Source organism: Diabrotica virgifera, chromosome 10 (genome assembly GCF_917563875.1).
Source record: "Diabrotica virgifera virgifera chromosome 10, PGI_DIABVI_V3a".
In the NCBI taxonomy this organism is placed as follows: Eukaryota; Metazoa; Arthropoda; class Insecta; order Coleoptera; family Chrysomelidae; genus Diabrotica; species Diabrotica virgifera.
Window position 1 is genome coordinate 29,304,224 of NC_065452.1, and position 17,999 is coordinate 29,322,222.

General features: G+C 32.8%; 1 protein-coding gene across 1 annotated transcript in view; it reads left to right on the forward strand.

The window, feature by feature from the left end:
* The first annotated feature begins 3,682 nt into the window (after positions 1-3,682).
* LOC126893007 (procathepsin L) overlaps positions 3,683-17,999 on the forward strand; it is an 83,062-nt gene continuing 68,745 nt past the window's right edge. Inside the window, exon 1 of the mRNA XM_050662944.1 lies at positions 3,683-3,694. Within this exon, the coding sequence (XP_050518901.1) occupies positions 3,683-3,694 (12 nt within the window). The remainder of the gene's footprint in view (positions 3,695-17,999) is intronic.

Consider the following 17,999-nt stretch of genomic DNA (forward strand, 5'->3'; position numbering starts at 1 on the left):
AGGGTCTGTCAGACATTGTCTTTTTTCCACTTTGCCCCGCACGGTTGGGTAAAGTGAAATAGTCGGTGGGGTAATGTGAGATATAACTAGCATATATAAAAAGCCTTTAAAATAAAAATGTAATTAAGAAAAATAACACAGAAGTACCTATTCTAATATTAGTTGCAAATAATAATTTAAAAATAATAAAAACATTTATGAAAATTTAATTATTCCATGGCGAAGTGAAGAATAATTATGATGAGAACGCCTACAATGTCACTTTTTAAAATAACACTCTCGTCAGTTATATCTGGAAACACAAATGAGTCCTGGTGGTTTCTGTAGTTTCTCAGGTAACACAAATGAGTCCTGGTGGTTTCTGTAGTTTCTCAGGTAAGTTATGGCATATGCTTCTTCCTCGTAAATGTCTTCTAAACACTGCCCTTTAATTTTTCCAACAAATTTCATGACTGTTCCCTTTCTTATCTCTGTTAAAGTTACCACGACATAATCATCTTTTTCAATATTCTTCTGTATTAAAGTAAATTCCTTATCTTTTTGACGAAGTAACTCTGTTGTTTCGAGTTCATCCTCTAGTGAAATAAGATCTTCTGATATATTTGTAGACTCTTCCGAAGAGCTTTCAGATTCCATCGATGTTTTTCAAGACTTCATTTTTTTAGCTTTACTTTTAATATTTTCTTGGATTAAATTTCGTTTAACATTTTTTACGGCTTTTGTATTTGGTTTTTCCAAACTCTGCTTTAGCTGTAACAAATATGGGGAAGATGTTATAATAGCAGTTTTACCATGCCTACGTTTTCCACCCTTTTTTGACAGTTTTGGTGTTGCTTTTGGCAATGGAAGAATATCACTTGGAGATCGTAATTCTTTTAAAGGAGATGTGTGTGAGCTGTCGGAAGTGTTCTTTACATTATAAATTGAACGACAAGAAATTGCTAAATCACTCTTGCTCGGAGTTGTCTGGTCGTTTTCATTATTGTTACCTGTTGAAGTTTCAATATTAGGTTCAACTGTTTCTTTAGTTACCTGATTGTTTGAGTCACGAGAAGCCGAAGGTTCACAACTCATTGGCTTAGGTTGAACAGAAACTATTGCTGGCAAATGATCTGGGGTTTTTTCAAAAATATTTTCTCGTTCTGTTATTTGTGACGGTGCAAAATATATGTCTGAAAATTTGGTATTATCGTATGGGACAATACCTGCTGACTTAAAACCATTTTCTGCATTTGAGAGTGTGGCTGCCCTTGCATAAGCTTTACCAAATATTTGGCCTGCATCTTGTAATTCAATAACTTTATTCGATTTGTTTCTCTGTCAGTTTCTAATCTTTTTAGTATAATAATTGCTTAAAGGGTACATGAAACTTACGTCAAGTGGCTGTAGCTGGTGTGACGTATGTGGAGGAATTACTAAAATGTGAACATGGTAATGTCTTGCTGTTTCAATTAAAGCCAAATTTTTTACGTGTGTTGAGTGCCCATCTAATATTAGGAGTACAGGATCATTTTCAGTTGGATGTGTGTGTTTCAGAAAATGGGGGAACCAGATATTGCTCATTATTTCTGTCTGCATCCATCATCCAGATTTATGAAAAGTCACAATACTTCCTGGAGGCAAGTTTATCTCGTAAATAGGATTTCTTCTCTGACGAGGAATAAAAAGAAGAGGTGGAACGTAATGACCTGCAGTACTAACACAAATTTCGGCTGTAATTAGAGTGCCGCTCTCACGAGATGTCAAGTTTCCCACCTGCTTTTTACCCTTTACGGATATAATTTTTGTTGGCTTATTTGGGACAGAAGTTATACCAGTTTCATCACAATTGTAGGTTCTGCTGGCAGAACCCGATTGCAGCTTTAATTGACTCCACAGACCATTGTTGTTCGGTCGTTTTTCGTTTATAATTTTGCATTTTACACCTGGAAAGACAAATATTCTTTTTTTAATAGTGGCAATCAAGTATAATTACATGTGGGGCAAAGTGAAACGATATTTCAGTTTGCCCCATATATTAATATTTCACATTGCCCCAAGTGGATTTAAAAGCAACACTAGTCCAGTAAAAATATTTAACCCTAACCTAACAATCTATATTTTGTATAATAGATAGTTAACTATAATTGTTTTTGTGTGTTAGTTTCAAAAATATGTTTAGTTAAACAATATAGAAGAATTAGTAATTACACTCACCTGCAGATATTACAAATTGTCGACCAAAAATGTATAAACAGTGATATTTTCAATAACACCGACAGACGACTGCAACAAAATGGTCGATAAGCACGTACTACTTTGGTACTACTTCTAAACATTGACTAAATTGTAAACAGTGGTGACTCCGTTCGCGGAAGAATTTGAAAACGTGCTATTTCGCTTTACCCCACCATTTCACTTTATCCTTTCCTCCCTTACTCATAAGCAACAATACAGAAGAACTAGTCTACGTGCTAAAGGAGCTTAAATAAGAATCTGAAAAAGTGGCTTTAAAAATGAACTTAAAAAAAAAACAAAAGTGATGACAAATCTAGATATCACAATCCACTTAGATGGAAGTGAGATCGAAAGTGTCGAAGAGTATAATACCTATACCTAGTTCACACGATTAAATAGGTAAACAGAATCAAACGGCAGAACTAACTAGAAGAATCAGAATGACTTGGGCAACAGTAGGAAGACAGTGATGTGTTGAAAAACAAAAAGATAATAAATCTAAAGAAAAGGGTATTCAACGGTTGTATTCAACCAGTTATGACCTATGGAATGGCGACGACGACACTTACAGAGGTATCAGCCTGTTCCGTTGTTGGTTAACGGAATCAATTAACTTAAATTAAAATAAGTGTAAAAACAACGAACAGTAATATTTATTTATTTTTGGATAAAAAGGCGTGCTTTTTCGTAAGAGGGTTGTTATTATGTTATTATTATTTGGCCCAGCGAGGGTTGTGTATCGACTCGTTGTTGTGGATCGACTGAATGAAAACACATGTCTGTGGTTTTAAGTTAAAGACTAATTTATTGACATAAAGAGGCTGGCCCTTAGAAGCCTCTTCGAATGCATTTCAAAAGTGATTTATTAAGGTCTGATAAGGTAACTATTTAATGCGGAATTTGTTTCCCAGAAAAAACCATTAATTTTATACAATCTGGTTTTGTATTAGGAGCGAAACATATGTGAATTTTAAATGACCCATATTATTTTCGTTTAGAAAAGAAAGTTAATATTTAAAATTAGCAATTGAAAAATAATAAATGAAGTGTGTCGCTATAAGCCAATAAATTGAGAACGACACAGAGGGCGATCGAACGAGCTATGTTAGGAGTATCTCTGAGGGAACATATACGACATGAGGTCGTGCGAAGCAGGACGAAGGTGGAAGATGTAACTGGAAGAATTGCGCAAATGAAATGGAACTGGGTAGGACACGTGGCACGACAAAACATCGAAAGTTGGACCAGACATTGTACATTGGAGACCACGTGAACAGTCGTAGAAGAGAAAGACCACAAAAAACGATGACTAGACGACATCAAAGCAAACATGTTAATTCAGACAGGCTGAAGAAGAAGAAGATATCCATATGCATTTTTAACTGAGGTGGGTAGGTTCTAAACCGACTAGGGAAGACGTCCCTAGTACTCTAGATTTAATCCGGAAATGAACATATACTAGGACATGGCATCCAGAGTATGTAGTTCCAGTAGATGACTGTTTTCTCTGTTATGAGTCTTGCTTTAGCCAGGAGGTGAGTGGGGAGCGTATCCGTTATTACCTGCATGGCTGTCGTAGAAGTAGTCCGGTACGTGTTTGCTACCTCTAGAAGGGGTTTTCTTTGTGCCTTTGTAAGCAGTTCTTTGTATTCAGCCATTCTCAAGGCTTCGTACCATATGGAGACGTCGTATAAGAGGGTAGAATGTAGATCTTCTTCTTTTAATAGGACTATGTCATGTTTCTTCTGTTACAGTCTCTGCTGTGATCCGGATGTAATTAAAGTAATGTAATCATTTACAGTACTCGTACTCGCACTTATGTTAATAAAAATTAGTCAAAAAACATTACTTATGGGGTTTTTGGGCTCGCTGAAAAAGAAGATGACATTGAAAATTATCTCCAGAGTAGCTGGTGCCTAGGATACCTACTATTTACGTCAACTTCTGGAATTTTCGCTATACAATCAGTCAAACCTCTAAACTTGGAAGTTATTGGATTCACCGAAAGTAAATTTCTGAATGTTAATGGCCTTCAAGGTATGAAGTTATAATAGTGAAGCCACATACTGTGCCTTGGTGTTAAAATGGCCAATGTCAATTTTTTGCGTTTTTTTTTTTGTCAATATTAAATTTTAAATAAAGCTATACAAAAAAGTAAAATATTGACATCGTTTGTGATATTTTAAGCGAGAGATCGTATTTTTACTTTCTCTATTTTCTCCTTGTTTTCATACGCACATACGCAGTGGTACCATCGATTTTATAAAGATTCATCAATGCTACCAACAGAATTTAAAGCGCCAAGTTAAAAAAAATGTGTTATTTTTTAAAGATATCAAATGAAATTTTATGACGTATAGTGTGCTCAAATAGACCAGGGCGCATCTGTAAAAATATTAGTACATTTGGACGTTAAGAGGTGACTCAAATTTTTTTTGGAGAAATTGCTTGAAAATAACTCGAATAATAATATTTCAGTTATCCTCCGTCTCAAAACGGTCCGGAACATTGTTTAAATAATCAAAATGTCAAAAAATGAAGGAAAAATTCGATTTTTTCCTTCGTTTTTTGATTATAACTTTAAAAGTATTCATTTCCGAGAAAAGTTGTACTGACATAAAAGTTGCGTAACTAAATTTCCTACAATATATATGTATGTTTAAAATTTAAAAAATAGTCACCCTTATATTCGCAATAATTGCGAAAAAATCATACAAAAGCAAGTATTCGCATTTTACGTTTTTCAATCATTTACGCTACACTTAGGACCTTCATATTTCACCCAGAAAAACTTTTTGATACAATAAAACAATACTGTAAATTCCATTAAGATCGGTATAATAGATTTTGCAAAATAAATTTGGCAATCCAGCTTTCGCAAAAAAAATTCATTTTTTCAAAATGTTATAGGACTGAAAATAAAGCAGATAGCAAGTTGAATTTTTTTTGCATGTAGAAGTCTACTGTACCTTTCATTTGCAATTTGCAAAATTAAAATCGATTAAATACCACGGCGTCAGGAATTTTTTTAAATAAACATTAATTATTGGTGCTACGCGCAGGACAGCGGATAGTTTGCTCTGATTGGGCATTCCAATGACCTTTGATAATGATTGATACATTTTAATTTTTATTACATTTCGATATAAATAAATAAATTTGTTTATTGCAAAATAAAAACACATACTCTATCCTTTGAAATAACACTTTTTTAGCAAAAACTTTCTTTGTTCATATATTTTAACTTATAGAATAAAAGTTTGTTATTTTTAAACATATGCAATTGTTTAAACAATATTTCACAAACAATAATAAAATTAGTTTGATTTTTGTGGAATTAAAATATTACAATACAACAAAATATAGAGTAAGAAAATAATATATTAGATAAAGATTGGAAGAAATTTTGGTGGAAATCAACTTGTGTGAATCGAACACCGCTGTCCTGCGCGTAGCACCAAAAATTAATGTTTATTTAAAAAATTTCCTGACGCCGTGGTAATTAATCGAATTTAATTTGGCAAATTGCAAATGAAAGATACAGTACACTTCTATAAGCAAAAAAAAACTTGCTATCTGCTTTATTTTCAGTCCTGCAACATTTAAAAAAAAAAATGAATTTTTTTTGCGAAAGCTGGATTGCAAAATTTATTTTGCAAAATCTGTTAAACCGATCTTAATGAAATTTACAGCGTTGTTTTACTATATCATAAAGTTTTTCTGGGTAAAATATGAAGGTCCTAAGTGTATCATAAATGGTTGAAAAACGTAAAATGCGAATACTTATTTGTGTATGTTTTTTTTCGCAATTATTGCTATTTTGCAACAAGGGTGACTATTTTTTGAATTTTTAACCAATTCTATAGTATAGGAAATTTAATTACGCAACTTTTATGTCAGTACAACTTTTCTCAGAAATGAACAGTTTTAAAGTTATAGTCAAAAAACCATTAAAAAAATCGGATTTTTCCTCCATATTTTGACATTTTGATTATTTAAACAATGTTCCGGACCATTTTGAGTGGGAGGATAACTCAAATATTATTATTTGAGTTATTTTCAAGCAATTTCTGCAAAAAAAATTGAGTCACCTCTCAACGTCCATCTCAAAACAGATGCGCCCTGGACTAAAAAGATCGTTTTCGATCTAAAATGCGTTCTCAGCGAGCACAAAAACCCCCGAGTAATAAAAAACAAAATTGAACTCATTTCCGCCGATAATTGACGAGTTCTGAATTTTTTTATTGTCTGTTTGAGATGCCCTTTAAGAATGCATTTTTTGTATGCACAAATTCAGATTTTTAATATTATCTCATGGCTATGAGTCACAAAGTTTCCTGGCGCATTCACGAATCGAATGCAAAAAGAATTATTAAGATCCGTCTTGTGTTTTTTTCAGACGTTCAGTACTTTATTGCTTCGACTAATAATTCTCTTAGTGATAGAAATATGAATAAATAATCATTCCTCTACTGTCACCATTGTTTATTTGAAACTTATAAAATTATTATACGTCACTATGACCTTTATTTAAATGTACTAGTAAGCACAACATTGCACAATCGAAAAACTACGATCAGCAAAATCAAATAATTTGATCAAAGCGTTAAATAAATTATCATTTAAGTTAAACAACAAAAAAATCGACATGATCTATTTACACAAGTTTATATTGTTAATTTGTACAATTAGATGTGTGCCGGGCGAATTTAGTTTTGATTATTCGGATTCACTAGACAGTGATTTAGATAAAGAGTGGGATTTGTTTAAGGTAGGAAAGTTAATATTTATTTAGATACACTGCTGAACAAAAACACTGCAACTTTCATATTTCGCACTCAAGATAATAATCAATAATTCTTCTTCTTCACGTGTCATGTCAGAATTATTCGACGTTGACCATCACCATTGCGAAAGCTTCTCGATCTTCTGCAATATGGAATAATTGTCCTGTATTTGATATCTGATCCATTCACGAATGTTTTTAACCAAGAAATTTCTTTTCTTCCTACCCTTCTACAACCTTCTATTTTGCCATTAAGGATCAATTGTAGTATTTTATATCCATTTAGTGCCGGATTAACCATTAGGAGGACTAGGCGGCCGCCTAGGGCCCGGGCACTTGATGGGGCCCGCATCCCACACAAATCCTTAACTACTTCAATTTTGAAGCTATCACAACTTATAAAAAACCATTTTGAAGGTAATTTAAAGAGCTACAACTGTTTTTATTATAATATGTAGTGAAAAACCTGTTATTTTGAAACGGTGAAGGGTCAAAGGGCTCGAGAGAGACTGTGGTTGCGCTACCGCGCGCTTTTTAATCAATCATATCTTCCCCAATTTTTGTGTGATAGGAAAAACAAACAAACCAAAATTGTTGTCAAAAAAAAACCTTTTTTTATTATTACACTTTTTTACGTATCTTTCATTATTTTTGGGATATTATGAAAAGAATGTGGTTTTTTTTTAATTAGAAATTGTTTTTCTTTTAATCGTGATTTTTTCCAAAAAATATGTGTTCCAAAGCAGCGAAACTGCTTTATATTAAAGTTGATTCTAGACGGAATACGATTAATTTTAATTTTGGTGGAAATGGCACTTATGAAATCCATTGATTTAAAAGAAAAACCATTAGATGTTCCTCTTTTTTTCATTACAGCTCAATCATTTTACGTACAAAAGACTTTTAACAGTGCTCATTTTCAAGCTAATTTTAAGCACTATACAATCCTTTCTCATTAGCATGCATAAAATTTATTCGCTCTCCGCTAGATGGCACTGAATACATCGATTAAATTTCACACAAAATAAAAAAACGGCTTTGATCTTCAATATCTCGCTTAACATTGCACTTAGAACACTCTTTAAAAAAACCAATTTGTTCATTTTTTTACCTGCTACAATTTTGATCAGTTTAATCATCATCATCATCATCATCATCATCATCATCAGTAGCTCGACAACCCTTTTTGGGTCCTGGCTTGTTCTAGGATTTTCCGCCATTCTGTTCTGTTCCTTGCTTTGTTCTTCCAGTGGGTAATCTCAAGTGGTTTCAGATCTTGTTCCACTTGTTCCATGTATCTAAGTTTGGGTCTTCCCTTTGACCTTCTCCCTACTGGTGTTTGCTTCATGATGTGTTTTGGTGTTTCGGTCTCCAACATTCGTTCAACATGGCCCATCCAGCGCAGACGTCCGATCTTTATGGATGTTATGACGTCGGGTTCGTTGTATGCTGCGTATAGTTCAAAATTATATCTTCTGCGCCATACGTCATTTTCTTTCACCCCCTTATATATGTGTCTAAGGATTTTTCGTTCAAACGTACCTAATAAGTTCTCATCGCTTTTCGTCAGTGTCCATGTCTCTGATCCATATATAAGGACCGGTTTTATCAGGGTATTGTATAGTTTGCATTTGGTTTTTCTCGTGATGTTGTTAGATCTTAGATGTTTAATGAGTTCATTATATGTTTTATTAGCAATATGTATTCTTCTCTTAACTTCTTCGCTGACATTGTTATCTGCGGTAACTGGTGAACCTAGATATGTAAAAATTTTTACGCTTTCAATGTTATAATCTCCTATTGTCAGATTCTGCAGGTTTCTTTTGCCTGTCGATTTTCTGGCCTTCATGTATTTGGTTTTTATTTTATTAAAATTTAGGCCACTGTTTTGTGCCGCTCTTTCTACAGCATTAAATGCTTATATCATTTCTCTTTTGGTTCTAGCTATGATATCAACATCATCTGCAAATGCCAATGTTTGTACACTTTTTGTTATTATTGTTCCTCTGGTGTTGACTTTTGACTCTCTAATTATTTTCTCTAATGTGATGTTGAATAGAATACAGGATAGGGCATCTCCCTGTCGTAGGCCCGTTCTAACATGGATTGTATCTGTTAGTGCGTTTTGAATTCGAACCCTGCTTTGTATTTTAAGTGTTTCTTTTACTATTTCAATGAGATGAGTTGGGATATTAAACTCTTTCAGGGCGTTGATCAGAAATTCTCGATGGATACTATCATAGGCACTCTCAAAGTCAATGAAGAGATGATGTGTTTCTATATTAAATTCACTAGTCTTTTCCAAGATTTGTCTCAAAACGAAGATCTGATCTATTGTGGACTTCTGCCTGCAGAAACCACATTGATATCCCCCAACTATTTGTTCCGCATATGGTCTCAATCGCTCAGACACAATATTTGACAGTATTTTATATGCCACAGTCAGTAGCGGTATTGCCCGGTAGTTGTTACATTGAAGCTGATCTCCCTTTTTATGTAGTGGAATGATTGCTCCGGTATTCCAGTCTTGTGGCAGTTGTTTATTATTCCATAAGTTCACTATAAGTTCGTGTATCGCATTCAATAGGGAATCTCCGCCGAATTTGTCCGGAAGTTCCCGCGAATTTGTTCAGTATAATATTAACGTTAAAATGCATATTTTTGGAGATATTTGCAAAAAACTGTTGAAAATCGTGAGAAAATTCCGAATTTTCAATTGCCAATAACTTGAAAAGTATTGGGCTTTTGAAAAAACTTTATACAACATTTTTTGCTTAAATTAGGTCTTCTATCGATATCTGAGGTTATTTTGAAAAAAATTTCCACCGCCGAAAAGGGGTGGTAACCACTCCCAGGGTGAAAACGGAGTTCGGGTCAATATCACTTTTGAAGTTAAGGGTTGGATAAGCCTAATTCCAAAATCTCATGTAAATCGGTTCATAGTAAAAAATTTCTGAGCTAAAAAGCTTCAATGACTAGGGATGTGAAAAACCTACCGGTTTTAACCTAAAACCGGTTTTTTTACTTCGCAATAACCGGTTTTACCGGTTGTTTTTTGTCCCGGTTATAACCGTTATTAGGTTTCTACGGTGATTAGGATTAGGTTGGGTATTATTTGGATCCCAATCATTATTATTATTCTCAAGTAATTATTCCAAACAAAACCATAATTCAAATTTTGTTTTATAAATACAGAAGCAAACTGAAAGTACAAGCTCACATCAGCCAGAAACAATTAAGTTTGCTTATGATATTTCGTTGAAAAGGTATTTGTAATCGTAATATTTACATAAGAAGTGATCTCGTTAAAGTAGACGCAAACATCATCTATTTTTCACACTTGACTCTTGACATTGAAAGTGGGTGAATGACTTTTTCTGATTACCAAAAATAATGTTCTGAATATGAATATCGAATTACCGATTACGAATACGAATCTCCAAGGATTTCCCTACGTTTTCAAAACGATACACCCATACAGGAATTAGTTAAAATGTACCTATTATACAAATATAAAAACGTGTTAAAAGAAATACATGATAATTTTTTTTGATGATAATCAAAATAAAAGATAAATTGCATTATCCAATTTATTTTTAAGTAAAATGTTTATGTTGATATTATTTTTTTAAAATCCCATTTGAAAGAGTCTGGGAAATTTTGTTGAAAGTTGAAATGGTTGGGTTAAATTTTATATTATTGCAATATGTATTTATTAATCTTACGCTATATTATATTTAATAATAATCAATAAATATATAATAATAATAAAATTATAAATAAATATAATAATTAATAGAATAAAATGGTTTTATTAAAAATTGTGTTTTATTTATATTGATATTGATGTTCTTTCGATAGTACCTACTAATTTTAATCATATTGATACGAGTCGAGTGGAGTATCGCAAACTATGGTGCATTGTAAATGTAACATTGTAACCTATTGGATTAAGATTAAATAAACCGAAAACAGGTTTTTGGAAAAACCGGTTTTTTGGCCGGTTATAACCGCCAGGTTAAACCGTAAGCAATAAAACCGGTATAACCGAAAACCGGTGTTTGTCAAAAACCGCCATCCCTATCAATGACTGCACTACTCGTTTTGCTAATGTTCTGTTTCCATTCTATTATTTTTAGTGCTTTTATACCATCTTTTACGGCCTCCATTTCTCCCAAAAGTAAACTGTACCTACTGGCAGTAAACTACATCTATGTTTACGGCGCTGATTGATAAGTTTTTTGCTCTACCAGAGAACAACGAACACAGTAGAGCCTCTTCTGGATCGAGGATCTGTTTTAACAACTATTTAAACCTTTTCCTCGCTTTGTTGTTCATTCGACCAAATTTCTACGGTTCTTCTTGTAGTCTAAGGCAAGCCGCACACCAAAGAAACATGAAACGAAAAACATGAAACATGAAACGTGAAACGTGAAACATGTTTCAGGAAAATAAAACACTGCTTAACAAATCTCAAAGTCCGCCTCCCAATGAAACGAGTGTGATTCATGTTCACATTTTTATTTTCGGAGAGTTTCATAAATGGCCGGAGGTATGTTTGTTTAGCAGTGTTTTACTTCCATGAAACGTAATTTACGTTTCATGTTTCTTTGATGTGCGGCTTGCCTAATATAATAGTCGCAACATAAGGGGTCCCGTGAGAAATTCTAGCTCGCCGTGATTTGATGGTGGTAATATGGATTTTTTGGGTCGCTGAATCCAACGGAAGTGGTCTGGCAGCCCAAATATTACCCGTTTAATTGTTATTAACAAATTATGGTAAAATTAGGTATTTTCCAGGTATTATTAGAAGCGCTGTAAAGATATTGATAGTGTTAAGGTCTTCTCTGGTGTATTTTTGGTCGCTGAATCGAATGCGACTAGTCGCGATTACTCAAAATATGTTTGTATTTTGTTAATAACAAAATAATTGTTTATTCGCAGAAAAGATCGAAATAATGCGCTATCTACAGCAAGTTTGTAGTCTTTTTAGTAGTATTTTTATAGGCTAAATTGATTACCAATAGTCATGATAGCTTAAACCACGTTCCGACTTTGTTATTAATAAATTATTGCAAAAATAACTGTTTATAGTACGTGTACTCACGGTTTTTGCTCAAAATTTAAAAAAAAAACACTTGGATTGACATGAAATTTTACATACACATAGCTAACATGTCAAATAAAAAGAGTGATATTGTGCCGATGTGTGCTTTTACCCTGAGGGTGAGTTTAATCTTTCACCCCTTCTCGGGGGTGGAAAAAGATACCTTTCAAATAACTGGAAGTGCATACACTATTAATTAATTCTAAGTAACTTTTGTTTTGTAGAGTTTCTTCACTAATCCAATATTTTTCGAGTTATTTGCGAGTAAATATATTAATTTAAAAAAACACCTTTTTAAACTGCTGTTTGCACATAATTCAAAAAGTAAGTATTTTTCAAAAAAATTTCTAAGCAAAAAGATAGACTATAAAAAAGTGAAAAAAATGTTGTATGTGTGAGTTCTCTAGGCCCATTAGAAGCGGAGTTGTAGCTAATGAACAACAGGTTCATATTCGTCAAATTCCAAATCTAGTATTTCAACATAAAATAACCAAAAAATAAGCACGTTTTGAGGAAATATTATTACAACTTTTTTAAAGCTTTTGAATAAAGCTTTTTTTATTTTTAAAAAAGTCTCTAGTATCAAAAATAAGCAAGTTACGCTCAAATTAAAGTTGGTCATAGCTTCACAAGTTGCTTTACTTATGTTGTGTTTATATGATCTGTGAGTTTCATCGGTTCAAAGTGCTTATTTTTGAAAAACTTTGGTTTTAAAGTAAAATTATTTTAATTTTTAATTTTGAAAAAAATGCTTTTTTTCAAATAACTTAAAAATTGTTAGAGATAACGAAAAACTCAAAGAGTAAAAAATGTAGGCTTTGCTTTTCTGAATACTCTGAATTTTTTGTTTTTCTGTTAGACAAAAATTAATAAAGATTTGGTGTTTCTAAATTTGCATACACTCGTGAATAGTGACTCGTTCAAGACGTTTCAACTACGGCTCTTTCAAAAATAAGCACTTTGAACCGATGAAACTTACAGATAATATAAACAATACATACAAGAATAAAGTAACCTGTGAAGCGGTAATGATTAATTTCAATTGAGATGCTTATTAGGGGGTGATTTTCCTGATTTTTTTATCACAAAAAGGGACCAATTTTATTTTGAGCGTAACTTGCTTACTTTTGATGCTAGAAACTTTTTTATAAAACAAAAATAAAGCTTTTTTAAAACAGTTCTAATGAGTTTTCCCCAAAAATTGTTTCATTTTTTGGTTATTTCACGTTGAAATATTCGATTGGGAATTTGACGAATATGAACCTATTTTTTATTAGCTATAACTCAGCTTGTACTGGGTCTAAAGACCTCATACATAGACCATTTTTTTTTCATTTTTTTATTTGCTATATTTTTGTTATGAATTTTTTACTTACTTTTTGAGTTATTTGCGAAAAACCGTTTAAAATGGAGGTGTTTTTGTTGAAAAATGAACATGTTCATTCGCAAATAACTCGAAAAGTATTGACTTGGTGAAATAACTCTATAGAACAAAAGTTGCTTAGAATTAGTCAATTTATCCATTTCCGGACTTATTTTAAAGATATCTTTTTTCACCCTCGAGAAGGGGTGGGTGAAACTGCCCCTAGGGTAAAAGTACACTTTAGCATAATATCACCTTATTTCTTTGACATGTTAGCTATGTGTATTCCAAATTTCATGTCAATCCAAGCGGTCTTTTTAAACTTAGAGCAAAAACCGTGAGTACACGTACTATAAAAAGTAATTTTTACAATAATTTATTAATAACGAAGTTGGAACGTGGTTTAAGCTACGGCTAGTGGCAATCGATTTAGCGTATAAAAATACTACGAAAAAGACTACCAACTTGCTGTAGATAGCGCATTATTTCGACCTTTTCTGCGAATAAACAATTATTTTGTTATTAAAAAAATAAGAATATATTTTGAGTAATCGCGACTAGTCGCATTCGATTCAGCGACCAAAAATACACCAGAAAAGACCTTAACACTATCAATTTCTTTACAGGCAGGGCCGTAACTACCATTGGGGCAACCGGGGCAGTGCCCCGGGGCCCCCGGCCAAGGAGGGCCCCGCAGGTGCCCCTTTTTTGACCGTGCATAGAGTTTAACGAGGAAAATAAAAATATGTATTTTAAAAGCCGATCCCAACGAAATATTTTTAATACCAACATAAAGTTTTAATTTTTCACTGGAGAAATTAGTATTTTCGACTAAAATGCAATTGGAACAGAACCCTGAGAAGGGGCCCCTGAGGCCTGAGCTGAGCTGTGGCTCACAAGACCTTAACATAAAAATTTAAATTAATACTCAGGGAATTAGTTATTTCGGCGTAATAAAACCTAAAATGCCATTGGAAGAGGGGCCCGGGCTAAGCTGGGGCCCCCGAGACTTTTCGTAAAGATATAAATTGTTACTGAGGAAATTAGTTATTTTGGTGAAATAAAAACTAAAATGCAACCGGAATAGCGGCCCCCGGTCCCAGCTACTTTGTCTTAACCAATCTACCCAGACCACATCTTGGTACGTGAATGGAACCACATGGTACCACATATTGAAAAGAAAGGTAAGGGTAAGATGGAATGAGCACATTGGAATCAGCCCTACCAGTACCACAGCATAATAAAACAGCAGTGACGGTACTCGCCTTCGAAAGTGTCACTGCTGAAGGTACCGGATATCGTTTTCTAATATCCTCGTCAAATAGGATTCTGTATACAATTACTTCCCGACGGTCTCCTCCTTTTTGACATTTTCCTATCTCCGTCAATTTTTCTTCCACTTTTTACATATCGCATTTTACCGCATTCTTGAATTTTTCTTCCACCTTTTCAATTTGCTGTATCTCCTAAGCAATCTGATTTACCTCTTCCTGCATTTTCTCTAAATAAACCTTCATATCTTCATATTTTTCCATTCGGTTTTGAAGTTTCAAGAAATTTTCTTTTTATTTTTTCATTATATAGTCCATGTGGTGAGACCGCTCCCGTCTGGAAAAATTTCTGATTCGGTTTCTTTGCGGAATCCTATTCAAAAATGTCCTCTTTAAACAAATCTGAAGGGTGCCGGGCGGAATTTTTGGGCAGAAATTGTTTAAAATTTTTTTTTAAACAAATACAAAATATCACGTTTTTTTGCTCCAGAACATATATTTTTAAGTTTTGTGGGCAATTCTAAACAAGAAAGGTATCTTGTAAATTTTCTCAAGAATTGATAGTTTTCGAGTTATAGGCGATTCAAAATCTGAAAAATGCGAAAATACGCATTTTCGAGGCCTAAAAACTCATATTTAAATTAGTTTTTTTGAGGTTACCAGATACTTAAATTGAAGTTTAGACATTCAGCTTCAAGATTCTGAAGAGTGATTGTGTGTAACCTTAATTTATACCGTTGTTTTTTAATTGTTAAATATGCGTGTTTATCCGATTTTTTTGCCGGTGCGGCGAGCTATATTTCAAAAATCTCCTATTTTCCTCCGAAAAATATTTGTTCTCATTTCTTTGGAATATTCTAAATAAAATAAGTTTCTTGACATTTTTCTCAAAAGTTAACAGTTTTAAAGTTATAAGCGATTAAAATCCAAAAATGCGTTTTTTGGCATTTTTCGGATTTTAAATCGCTTATAACTTTAAAACTATTAATTTTTGAGAAAATGTCAAGAAACTTATTTTATTTAGAATATTTCAGAGAATCTAGAAAAAATATTTTTCGGGGGAAAATAGGAGATTTTTGAAATAGGGCTCGCCGCACCGGCAAAAAAATACAACGGTATAAGTTAAGGTTAGACGCAACCACTCTTCAGAATCTTGAAGCTGAATGTTTATTCTTCAATTTAAGTATCTGTCAACCTCAAAAATACTAATTTAAATATGAGTTTTTAGGCCTCGAAAATGCGTATTTTCGCATTTCTCAGATTTTTAATCGCGTATAACTCGAAAAATATCAATTTTTAAGAAGAATTACCGGATACCTTTCTTGTTTAAAATGACCCAAAAAACCTAAAAATATATGTTGCAGAGCAAAAAAACGTAATCTTTTGTATTTGTTTAAAAAAATTGTTTAAACAATTTCTGCCCAAAAATTATGCCCGGCACCCTTCAGATTTGTTTAAAGGGGATATTTTCGGTAGGAGGGGAGCGGTCTCACCATATGGACTAATATTATCTCATTTTGTTTTACTATCTGTTCATTTTGTTGTTTTTCTTTTAAATTTTTTAAAGCGAATAAAAAATAAGGTGATTTCAAAATTTTTTGTATTGGTCAACTAAAATAGCAATATGTAGGTTCAAGAAACTTCAGTCATAGAATCCATTAAAATGCGTTTTGAATGGGTTAAATAGCCGACATTTTTCCGGACCCCGCCTCCCGCCGGGGGCCCCCAGATCACCTTTGCCCCGGGGCCCCTAAAATCGTAGTTACGCCCTGTTTACAGGGCTTCTAATAATACCTGTAAAATACCCAATTTTACCAAATTTGTTAATAACAATTAAACGGGTAATATTTGGGCTGCCAGACCACTTCCGTTGGATTCAGCGACCCAAAAAATCCATATTACCACCATCAAATCACGGTGAGCTAGAATTTCCCACGGGACCCCTTATATTGCGACTAGACTATTGTGCTTAATAATTGTATTTTGCCCCCCTACTTCAATTTCTCCTTTATTTATTTCCACAGGTTTTGTATAACAGAAAGTTACTTTATTAATTCCTGCTTGGCGCCCTAAATATCTTCATAATGCCACAGTGCGCGCCAGATAAGAAACTTTCACCAGAAAGGGAAAGGTTCAGGTTTAGGAAGGGTTTTGACATACCAGGATCCAAGTAACTTACACCGTTTGCTACTACTGTCAAATTTTCAGAGAAAGCAACAAACTGATATTTTTACTAATGTTCCTTTTGTTTTCTTCCTTCTTTTTCTAAATTTCTAACACAAGATTAAAAATCACAATTATCAGAGGAGTTTTTAGTTCATTCCATTTACACAATATGTTTAAATGAAAGTCTGTATTGTTTATAATCAACTTAGTACAGGATGTCTCTGTAAGTTGTATCCATATGGAAAACTTTTTTATTATTAATTTTACGACAAAAAGTTATTCTTCATAAAAAGCTCTGCATGGTTCAGAACCTACGATTTAACCATCAAATATCAAATTTTTTGAATATTATACGAGGTATGTCAAAAAGTTTGAATTTCACTCAAGAGTAAAGTAGCTTTATTTTTCACAATATTGAAAATTGCTATTATGAAAAGTTGTTTGGAATTAAAAACTATATTCTAGTATGCAATTACATCCTTCTAATTGAAAATTTTTTTTTTGATAAATTTAGGATAACTAACATTATTTTCAGTTATTTCAATTCAGATAACTTTATTATTATTAATTTTACGAAAAAAGTGATTCTTAATAAAAAGTTCTGCATGGTCTAAAACCTAAAATACAACCATCTTATGTCAAATATTATCAATTTTATACGAGGTATGTCAAAAAATATGAATTTCGCTCAAGAGTAATATTCGTTTATTTTTCACAATATCGAAAATTGTTATTATGAAAAGTTATTTAGAATTAAAAACTATGTTTCAGTATGTAATTACATCCTTCTAAATGAAATATTCTGAACTATAAGGGTACTTTACTTTTGATCTAAATTTATCTTTTTTGACATACCTCGTAAGTATAAAATTGATAAAATTTGATATAAGATGGTTGTATTTTAGGTTTTAGACCACCCAGAACTTTCTATTAAGAATCACTCTTTTTTCATAAAATTAATAATAAAACAGTTATCAGAATTGAAATACCTAACTGAAAATAATATTAGTTATCCATAATTTTCACTTTTTTTCATAAAATTAATAATAAAAGAGTTATCAGAATTGAAATACCTAACTGAAAATAATG